The sequence below is a fragment of the Dendrobium catenatum genome, unplaced genomic scaffold (genome assembly GCF_001605985.2).
Source record: "Dendrobium catenatum unplaced genomic scaffold, ASM160598v2 fragScaff_scaffold_1160, whole genome shotgun sequence".
NCBI lineage: Eukaryota > Viridiplantae > Streptophyta > Magnoliopsida > Asparagales > Orchidaceae > Dendrobium > Dendrobium catenatum.
The window spans coordinates 29917-41506 of record NW_021319622.1 but is presented as its reverse complement, the minus strand read 5'-3'; the positions used below and the strand labels follow the sequence as shown (position 1 = coordinate 41506).

Below are 11590 nucleotides of genomic sequence, written 5' to 3'. Positions count from 1 at the left end.
GTGAACTAAATTGCATGACTAACATGTACAATTTTAAACCTTAACTAGCCAAACGGAGACACAGATACAATACAACCACTTGGATTCAAAAGAGCACACGCATAACCTCAGCTCATTACGAAACAAATGTTTGAATGCAGGACAGCATGGAGATTATACATATATGTGCAGAGTCAAAACTAGAACTTAGTTTCCTTTAACCTTGTTTTTCGTCATTTAATATTAGCTTGAAAACAGCTCCAGCAGTCTTGCTTATTTCAAAGTAACATTATTGAGTGGTATTAATGAAGTTTTGGCTCCTCAGCTGCTACTTCAAATGCTCTTTTTTTTTTTTCTGAGACATAGAAATTGAATGTTTTTGCTGGCAGGAATTGCAAATCCTTTATCCATCAGGGAGCTAAACTGTGCATTTTCATGCATTTGGGCACAAATGAAAAGCAGTGGTAGGTGTGATTTGATAAACATTAGGCATCTAGTGATATAGTAATGAATTAACATGGGCAATGAGCGAATGCTGGATAGTTCATACACCGTATCTATGCCAAGGAACCCATGTTCTATGGTCAGCGTGCCACCCTACAACCAATAAGACTGCTAGAAAACCTTTTGTTTTGGGAAGAAAACTAACCTTTGAGTCAATAAAGTTCAGCAAAGATAACAATGCGTCAATATCTCCACCCAACTTGGTTGAATCTGGACAAAACACAGTTACTTTCAAAAAGTATATATATCAACTGGAATAATCTGAATAAACATTCATGCAATTGTATCCGAGCACACACTGGAAAACATGTGAGGTTGACGGGTCATGTTGTGGGCTGAAGAAGGAGTGGGAGGGGAGCTGGGATTGAGGGAGAGTAGAAGAACCTGATGAAACTTGGGTTTGAAGCGTATCAATTTCTCCAGACAACTTCACGTTTTCCTCCTCGGTTGATTTTAAATCCTTCTTTAACTGCTCAATGAAGGCTTCTGCAAAAATACAAATCATCGCCAAAAAGGGAATATCAAATTCACATGCCCGATCACAACTGGAGAATAAGACTGAGTTTTTTTTTTTTCTTTGATCCCCTCAATCACGATGGACGTGATTAGGATTTTCAAATTTCAATCATTGTAAGTTTGTGTTAAAACTGTGACTGTAGGGTCACAAAACAACTAAAAATAGCACGTTAAACTGCAATATCTAGCAGTAAAGACAAGTAACAACAACGACATTGCGTTTTGTTGAACAGATGCAGAAGGAGAAAATAATAATAATAACAGAAGCCGATACGGCGGTGCCTCAAAATACAATGTGGCTCCGACTTTATTTTTAAAAAAAAAGGATCATGACAAAAGCCCAATAATCAAAATAAACATAGTTAAAACTCAAGCTTGCCTAGATCAGCTGGCCCTAAAGCCTCGACGTCATGGTCTACGCTAAGTGCCTGCTCAAAGTGAAAGCTCAATTTCAAGGTAAATGCCAGTCAAGTCTAAACAAAGATGAACGAAATTTGCGAGAAAGAGTTCAAAGTTTCACCAGCACATTGCGGCTGAAGTCCTCCAATAAACTATTCGGTTCCGGAATCAAATCACCGGAGGAACTGAGAACATCATCGAGCGACGCGGAGAGCTCCTTCAAGCGACTGCGAAAACTATCGGCGTCAAGGAGAAGTAAATGAGCGGAAACTGATGAAGATAATCCGAAGGAAATACACAGATTAAAAGAAACCTCCTAATGCTTTGCATGTCGACGGCGTCAATGTTCGATACATCGGTGATTAGGTTTTCGCCCATCGCCCCTTCTTTCCCTCTAGCAAGCTCGCTCTAGGAGACGAACACTCTTTCTGCCTCCCGCCTCAAATGATTTCAAGCAATCGCGTGGGGTCTATTTATTTGTGGCCCGTTCGATTCCTGTATTGGACCACTTTGTTCCGACAGTGGCTGTATTTTTCTTTAATGGTGTTTAATATACCTAGTGAGGGGATTGTGACTTTGGGCGATCAAGTCATTAATAAGAGTACACGTTTTAGATATCTTGGATCTATTGTTCAGAGTGATGGTGAAATAGATTGGGATATTATCAGCAGAATTCAAGTTGGATGGTTGAAGTGGAGGAATGCATCGGGCTTGTTATGTGATAGAAATGTACCCCTCAAACTTAAGGGAAAATTCTATAAGATGGTAGTGAGGCCTGCAATGCTTTATGGTGCCGAATGTTGGCCATTAAAAGAGCAGCATAATACTAAGTTAAGTGTGGCAGAGATGAGGATGCTCAGGTGGATGAGTGGCTTTACCCTTAGAGATAGGATACGAAATGAGCATATACGTGAAAAGGTTGGAGTAGCTCCAGTAGAAGATAAGATTAGAGAAAGTCGTCTTAGATGATTTGGTCACATAAAACATCGGCCTTGTGATGACCCGGTTAGGAGAGTAGAGGTTTTAGATTTGACTTATGTTAAGAAAGGTAGGGGTATACCTAAAAAGACTTGGTTAGAAAATCTTAGTAATGACCTTTCTTTATTAGATTTAAACGAGAATTTGACTTTTAATAGGACACAATGGAGAAAAAGGATTCATGTAGCCGACCCCACGTAGTGGGATAAAGGCTTGATGTTGTTGTTGTTGTTGTGGTGTTATATATTTAGAGGAATTTTATTGAGAAAAATTTATTGTCAATATCATAAATTTAAATAATATATTTTCTTATTTATTAGTATATAAATATTATTGTTGTGAGTTAAAAAATTCTTAAGGATAGAGTGAGTGGATTTTGCACTATAATTTTACACAAAAATCTAGCACAAAAAATATATATAAATAAATAAATTTGAGTGACATTAAAATTTTTACATAAAAAAATTGAAAATGAGGAAAACTTAGAGGGTCTTATCGAGCTAAAATAATAACACTATGTTAGTATTGATTACAAAAAAATCTACAATACCGTAATTTGGAGATGACGAGACTGTGCAAGTATAATGTGAAAGGCATCAAATAATCGTAGTTGAATGACGATAATCTGATAGCATTGATTAGGCAGCGGTGGACCAACACTGACACTTATGCGACGATGATCCGGTGATGATAGTAGTTAAACAATGCTAGTTTAATAGCAAAGGTCCAATAATAGCCGCCGAATCCCATGTACCAAGAAGGCTTTCAATAATGTAGATATTAAGTTCTTTCAATATCCACTCCTATCTGATATGAAGCAAATTTAACAACTCATTTGACCTCCCCTATCTCTTAATGGTAAATCAACCATTTAAAAAAACATATATGTAGGGCTAAGTTTTAGAATAATCAAATGTTAAAAATTCCAATCCCATCATGTTACTTCGGCATGAAATAAACCCTTAAGAATCAGTTTTAAATTTACATATTTTAGATTAATGCTCAACGCTCAGTGTAATCTCGTATTGCATAAATAAGATAATTAAGGGTTCGTTTGGGACGGCTTTTTTATTGCAGAAATGAGGCAACATAACAGCACATGCCATGAAGATCTAAAATAATTTACAAATTTGAGGGAATTTTTTTTATATAGATATATTTGAGTATTATTATTATTATTTAAAAAAAAAGGGAAAAACATGCCAAATTTTCATTGAAAATAATAGAAATTACAAAAATTCAAAAGTTGTGAGAAAAACAAGAAAAACTATAATCCATGAAAAAAGAAGAAAATAAACAACAATAACAAAGAGCTATTTGAGCATGAGCAACTAAATAAGAAAAATAGTCCACCAACAATTCTGCCATCAATACCCCGAATAACCAGCAAAAATATAAAAAAGCAACATAGCAACAAAAAAATTCTTCTCTAACAATAGCCCATAATTATCCAGCAATTCCAATAAGAACAACAATCCTGCCAGCAATAGATCAAAGCTAGAAATCCTCCTTAAACAGCACCAGCCAAATATAAAGCCAGGAATCTACACCAAATGCTAAAATGAATTGCATCCTCATCGAACCAGAACCGCAAGAGATAAACCATCAATATGCAAACCCAAATCAACCATGTGAGAACGCTTCAACTTGCCAAAATAAAACAAAAAATAACTAGTATCAAGCCAAAAAAAAAAAAAAAAAACCAGCTACAATGAAGACTCCCAACAACTGACCAGCCCAAAAACCAGATCAAGAAATCAACAAAAAAAATCCACCTGTAATCAACAAATAACAGATATAACCAACCAAAAACTGTCAGTCAAACCCACAAATTAAAAACACCCTAAACCACCAAACAAAAAGAACAAATAAATAAAAGAAACAAAAACCAAAAACCAAAACAAAAATAAGCTATTAATGTCCATACAAAATAAATTCAATTGACAATAATAGAAAAATCCCAACCAAATAAAAGACTAGCAACTATCAAATAAAAGAACCAACCAACCAAAAAGCTGATATATTTGATCTAGATTAAAATTTGAATCATGCACACATAATAAGTTACGTCATCTAGATTACTTTGCGCAAAAAGAAAATCATCGTGGTAACGATCAGGCGAACTTAAGATGATTTGCTTTTGCAACTGACTTTAATTCCAGTGCTCAAAATTTTCAAAAGTTCCTACCCCCAACCGTCATCTTCTTATCGCGAAATCTTTCCCTTGCTACTCACTTGTACCAAATCTTCGAATCCCTAACCCTAGAGCACGTGAAGAACTCAGAAGAATTTTCAATCTCACTCGTAGATACTTAATCGCTGATCTTATCGTTAATTTTTCTGTTTTTTGTTTGGTTCCTGGGATTTTCCTCGGGTTACGCGGTTGAGCATGAGCTCCATGGCGTCCGCGAGGCGAGGTATGAAGAAGCAAGCGAGAGATGCGAACCGCCGGAAGTCATCCCTAACCATCGATCTAAATTCCCCTCCGTCGGTGCCTGCGGTTCGGCATGCGGAGGGGACCTCAGCTATGGCCGAGGCTGCCACAGCTGAGATGACCGCGTTGCCAATTGATATCGAGGCGATCGAGGACGACGATGTGCAGTTGCTGTCCTCCCCTAGGGCGTTTACTCAGGTCTTTTCTCATCTGTTCTTAATGGTTGATTTTTGCTGTAGAGTTTGATCTTAATATTTTGGGGTAAGAATGTGCTTTTGGTCTTGTTGAATGGTCAAGGTAAGGGATCAGTTGAGGGTACGCCCAGTGATGGTGGTGCTGGATGAAGACTCGGAATTAAGCACTGGAACTTCAGGTTATTTTAGTTTTTATGTTTCTGTAGTTGGATGTTCATTAAAATATAGTTCATTAAAATGATTATTGAAAAAAAAATGTAAAACAAAATATGTTGAACCATTAATAAAAGGGGGGTCCTATTGTCTTATAAACTGGGTATTACTGCAGAAAGTAACAAATGATGAAAGAACTCGTGGAGTGATGATGGTGCCTAATAATTAAATGACTGAGTTTTATATTTCTTTACGTGACAATAGAAATTAGTTGATTAGCATTTTGAAATATATTTTTTTTGTATGTTTCATCACTTTTTGTTTGGTTTATTTCGGTTTTACAAAACCTTAAAACTAAACCAAATCATCCAAATCAAACCAAAATGACTAGTTTAGTTGCTTCGGTATGGGTTTTTGGATTAATCTATTTTTTGGTGTCCCTATTTTAAGCAAGCATCTATTTGGGAAATTCATGAATCCTAACACTTCACAAACTAGGAACAGGATAGACTTATTGTTTTTGTCTCTTTGTAAAACAAACCGTATATGCATTTTCCTGCCTTTTTTAACTAGGTGTAAACTTTTTTTTGCACTTTGTATTCATAGTTATTGTATGAATCTAGATCATCTAACTTTTTAGTGATTTAATTTATTTCATTAATTAATTGACTTTTTTTTTATTTGTTCTTGTAGTGATCAATGTAGACGATCATCTTTCTAGAGTACCTCTCAATAACTTTAGAAGACGTCAAAGGCTTTCACCAAATAGGGCTGTGATTAATTGTGAGGCTTATGTGAATGTTGAAGATGATCACGTAGCCAAGGTACTCCCAAATTTAAAGTGAATGCTCTCCTCTCACACACACAACATTTGAAGCTTTTAACCGAGAAATTGATGGTAATATTGTTTCGTGTCTAGTTTGTATTTAATTTATTGCGTTTCTAGTCAAGATCTTTGGCTTGTTATAAAATAAATTGAGTAAACAATGAATAAATTCACTGCTAATATCAAAACAGTGAGGGTGATAGCTGCTGTTCAACTTCAAAAAACACACTCTAGATGTTGGACTTGATAGCAACAATGAGCTGGTTGACCGCATCATTCAAGTGCGCGCTTAGCACACAATGTGGTGGCAATTAGTGCAACGCGTTCTAGCTATAGTTGAACACATGATGTAGAACGTCCTAGGGTATAGGGTTCGCTAATATAAATTTAGGACAAGATGCATAAAGAAACACATAAATATAAAATATTATTGTTTACCAACCTTCAATTTAATCAAAGTGTACTTTCTTTTGATGCAAAATCAGAAAAAAAATGCTTAAATATTATAAATGATAATATAAAAGTCACAAAAATGTGAAGTATCACCAAAAAGTTTGAGAATTTGTTAGGGCGGCTTAGGAGGGGCTGGATGAACCGGTCCAACTGGACCGGTTCACTGCTATAGCAGGCAGCCCAAGCCAAGTGGGGGGTGGAACCAAGGGGAGGGGGGCGAATACCCTAGTGGGCCCAATTTCTTGATGTAATCGTTGTTTAGGAGGGAAAGTTTGCATTAAGGGTTGTTTAGTCTTTTTGTAAGGGTCCTTTGGCTTTAATTACTCTTTTTGGTTAGTGTTTGCTTTTCATCTTGAATTTGGAAGAGATTTGAGATCTGGGGTTTGTTCTTTTTGGGCTCTAGGCTTTGCTAGAGAATTGGAGAGTTGTTTCTTACTTTCGAATCGAAGAAACTTATATCTTATATTATTTTTCTTGTTCATGGATTGAATAGAAGAAGATTCTTGTGTTTCTTCCCAATTTTTTTGGAATTTCTGCTTTGTCTTGCTGATTTCTCTCTGAAATCAGCTAGATTTCCCGTTGTTTTCACCAATTTTTGTTAGGTTTTTGATAGGAAGTACTTGAGTTCGCAAGTAACCACACGGGTAATACTTGAGTTCGCAAGCAATCCTACCAATAATCGGCAAAAACAGTGAACAAAAGGGCTGATTTCAATAGAAATCAGCAAAAAGCAATGCGGGAATTCTTGTAGGATGAGGAAGAAAACACCAAAGAAAACTTCGATTCAAATAACAAACACGAACACAAAGCAATATACAATATTCCTCAATTTGATAGGAAGGAAAACTCTCCATAATGTCTACTAGAGCCCAAGACAAACCCTAGATCTAAAGATTTCTCTCAATCTCAAGATGCAAACCCTAATTCTATCATTACTCCCTAATTAAAGCTAAAGGAGGGATATAAATTCCCTAAACACCCTTGTAATTTAAAATTTCTCTCCCAATATTGGATTTAACTCAAACTGGGGCCCGCTAGGTGGTCCGCCTCCCCTCTTCTTTGATGGTTCCGCCGGCTATACACAAGGACCGGTCCAGCCGGCCCCTCTTGGGCCGGCCTATCAGTTTGCTTGCAAACTCAAGTATTTCCCTTAGGGCTACTTGCGAACTCAAGTATTTCCTATCAGAACTAATATAAAATTCCACTATAATTTAGATTCATACCTAAAAATAAAAATCAACATGTAACAACAACATCAAGCTTTTATCCCACTACGTAAGGTTGGTCACATGAATCATTTTTCTTCATTGTGTCTTGTTAATTGTCAATTTCTCATTTACATCTAATAAAAAAGTTCATTTCTAATATTTTCTAACTATGTTTTTTTAGGTCTACCTCTACCTTTTTTATATAGGCCAAATCTAAAATATGCACTCTTCTAATTGATGTTTTATGTGACCAAACCATCAAAGATGATTCTCTAATCTCGTCTGCCACTGGAGTTTCCCCAACCTTATAACGTATAATGCTCGTTTCGCATTTTGTCTCTAAGAGTGAAGTCACTCATCCACCTGAGCATCAACATCTCTACAATACTAAACTTAATTTAATGCTTCTCTTTTAATTTGCCAACATTACGCACCATAAAACATTGCTTAGTCTCACCACTATCATATAGAATTTTCCCTTAAGTTTGAGGGGAACCTTTCTGTCATGCAACAAGTCTGATGCATTCCTCCACTTTCAACCATCCAATTGAATTCTAATAATAATATCCTCATCTATTTTACCATCAGTTTGAACAATAGATTAAAGATATGTAAAACGTGTACTCTTATTAATGGCATGATCATCCAAAGTCACAATCTGTTCACTAGATCTATGACTTAAAATCACACTCCATGCATTTGGTTTTAGATCTACTTTAAACGAAAACTTTTGGACTATTAAGGTTGGCTTCTATAGGTCAAGTTTTCCTTCAACTCCCTCTATAGTTATATCAATAAGAAGAATGCCATCGACAAAAACATACGCTAGGGTATCTCCTTTTACAAATGTCTAGTAAGAATATCCATGACTAAAACAAAAATATATGAGCTGAAGGTTGATCCTTGATGTTATCCAATCGAAATTGGGAAATACTTGGTCAAATCACTGTATTTGAACATTAGTAACAACTCTTGTATATTTTTAAATACTCGGTCAAACCACATTGTGTTTGAAAACCAGTATGTAACATACTGGACAAACTCTTAAGCATGTACAAGAGCCAATTATAAAACATGATGACAAAACAATGACAGAAACCACAAATTCTAAGATTTAGGCTTCACGCCTTTATAAGGAGAAGTATCCCTCAGGTCTTGTCATTAAGACTTGCACCACTCCTGATGAAACTATGATAAACTATAAAGTTATTATGCCTTCACCTATATTAGGAGGACTAATGCAATCATCTCCATCTACCTCATCATCTTGCTCGAATTATCATTACTAGGAAACTTGCAACAATTTTTTTTTTCATAATTAAGTACAAATTCTCCCAATATGTGAAAAGACAAACTTTTTTGTAACTTACATTCATTAGTAGTGAAAGCTCTTTCAACTAGGCAAGGCTCCACTATTTTCCCATATTTATAATATCTCAAATCATAATTTTTTTATCATAAAAAAAGGTGCTCATTGAGGCAATAATTTTAAGTAGAAGTACACAATAATTGAAAATAAAGTAAACCACAACTATGTAAGAAATTAACAGTAGATGCCAGTAGAACAAACTGTTGAATTAAGCTATGATTATTTCCTCATACAAGCTCAATCACCCCTTCAACTTTCATGTCCTCCACCAATGCTATTTTAGACACACTACCATCCTTTTTTTCCTTCGAATTTTTATAGATATAGACATATAGTAAAATATCATCAGTTTTAAGATACCTATAATGCTGATTGCAAAGACCAGAAGAGCACTCTTCTCGAAAACCATCTTACTATAATGCTGATTGCAAAGACCAGAAGAGCACTCTTCTCGAAAACCATCTTAATACTAGCATGCTACCGAGATATGGATGAATGGTTCTACATAGGTGGTCAGCTTTACATAAGGGCTCATAACAATTAAAAAAATATTTTCAATATTAAATATACATTTTGGTCTATGTAATAAAAAATGATCACTACTAAAATTGGAAGCTAATTTATAGTGACAAATTTGTAAATAGTTAAAATTTAAGTATTGCATATTCTCCAAATATAATATATTGATTTAATATATGTTGATCGGAGCCATATAGCTACAAATAGTCTGGCAGGCGTGGGGCAGCGAAGCATGCATCCGGACAACACGGTAGACGTCCGGGTAGGATTCTAAAATGCTGATTTCTTTCAAAATAATCGATCCAATTGATTATACTCATTACCTATCTGGTTATAGAATTATATCTACATCTCATGATCGTTGATTTCACTGGGTCGTGGTATTATCTTTCTTTTACTTATCATTAAAGCCTCAACACACACTTATGACTGCTCTCGAACATCGGACATATTGATTTCTTTGGCAGAAGCAACAAAACAAATGCGGATTGTTGCTTGACTAATCCTTTTCCTGAGAGTATGAACAAAGTATTGGTTCTGATCTATCTCTATCAGGTAGACGCTTCTCCATAAAAAAATTAGAATTTTATTACTACTTGAGGTGTCGTTGATTTATGAGTTCTTTCCACCTCTTGAACAAAATGTTATCAACTAGCTTATTCATAAGGTTTATCCTTCTTCTCAAATTTCATAATTTAACGAACTTATTTTCTATGCTTTCTAAATGCATCTTCACATAATTTTTGTCCAAAATTTCTCCTGATTTTCAATTGTTGCTAACTCTAAATTGAATTTTTTTAAATTTCTTTTTGAACATCAAACTATTTTTTGGCCTTATGGTTCACATAAACTAGTACTTGCTCAACTAAAGTTTTTATTTAAAACTTTGTCAATTCAGACATGATAATTGATTATTTGATGCTCTTTTGACTTTTGTGATCTTCAATAGACACTTTTTTCAAGCACATTGATTCCTATTTTATATTAGCGTGATTGCTTGCAAGAACTTTTGGAAAGGGAAAATCATGGGGCATCAATTGGATCGATTATTTTAAAAGAAATCAGCATATTGGAATCCTGCCTGTACGTCTGCTGCACTGCTCGGATGCCTGCTTCGTATTCCCATGCCTGCCTTACTATTTGTAGTTATATAGCTCTGATCAACATATATTAAATCAATATATTATATTTTAGGAATATACAATACTTAAATTTTAACTAGTTACAAAATTGTTACTATAAATTAGCTTCCAGTTTTAATCTTGATCTTTTTTTATTACATGGACCAAAATGTATATTTAATATTGAAAACTTTTTTTTTAAATGTTATGAGCCCTTGTATAAAGCTACAATTATCAGAATTATATGCAGTGATGCATGTCTATTGATATTTTCTTATGCTTGGACCTCCATTTTAAAATTATACTTGAGTTGGACAGATTCTACTCAAATGTTCCCATGGATGCCCCAACGGAGGTCTACTGATTTTCCCAGGTGGTCCCAGTCCTGATTTGCGGGTGAAATATTGTTTAAATGGAGCTGTAGGCCTCATTGGTTTCGGCATTTTTTTTTTTTAGAAACGAATAAATTATTTTTTTATCCCTGTTAGAATGGGACGATTCTGTAGAAATGATTTTTATGGAACTTCTTTTTGCTACTATTTTGAAAAGCTTCTTGATATCTTCTTCTCCGTTAGAAAACTTCATTCCCCTATCCGTTATTTTAATGTACTGCAGCCTTATAATTTACAGATATATTCACTTTAAGGATGTTTGACTATAGAAACTCATCTTCATCCCAAGTTATTATTATTATTTTTAGCGAAGTTATTCCTATTGCGGTCCTAAAAATTTTGTGAATATTGCCAGAGGAGAAATGGCGCAAACCATCGAACTGCGCCGGAAATAGTGGTGCCCAAGGAGCCTGTGTTCAGCTGCCCCATTTGCATGAGCTCACTGGTTGATCCATGTTCGACCATCTGCGGCCATATTTTTTGTCAAACCTGTATCAAGCAAGCTCTCCAATCCCAGAAAAAATGTCCGACTTGCAGAAGAAAAC

At 35.2% G+C, this 11590-nt stretch overlaps 2 protein-coding genes across 2 annotated transcripts; one reads left to right on the top strand and one right to left on the bottom strand.

The window, feature by feature from the left end:
• Positions 1–603: 603 nt before the first annotated feature.
• Positions 604–1903, bottom strand: LOC110106728 (the record flags this gene model as incomplete). Its single annotated transcript, XM_020836709.2, has 5 exons — positions 1712–1903; positions 1520–1634; positions 1379–1427; positions 868–969; positions 604–693 (listed from the first exon to the last, which is right to left on the bottom strand). Coding segments are annotated over exons 1-5 (421 nt in total), but the record flags the coding sequence as incomplete, so codon positions are not given.
• A 2871-nt stretch (positions 1904–4774) lies between these two features.
• Positions 4775–6002, top strand: LOC110106727. The gene is made up of 3 exons (XM_028698839.1): positions 4775–5008; positions 5108–5183; positions 5851–6002. Exons 1-3 carry the CDS (start codon positions 4775–4777, stop codon positions 6000–6002), a joined length of 462 nt encoding a protein of 153 aa, XP_028554672.1.
• The last annotated feature ends 5588 nt before the right edge of the window (positions 6003–11590 follow it).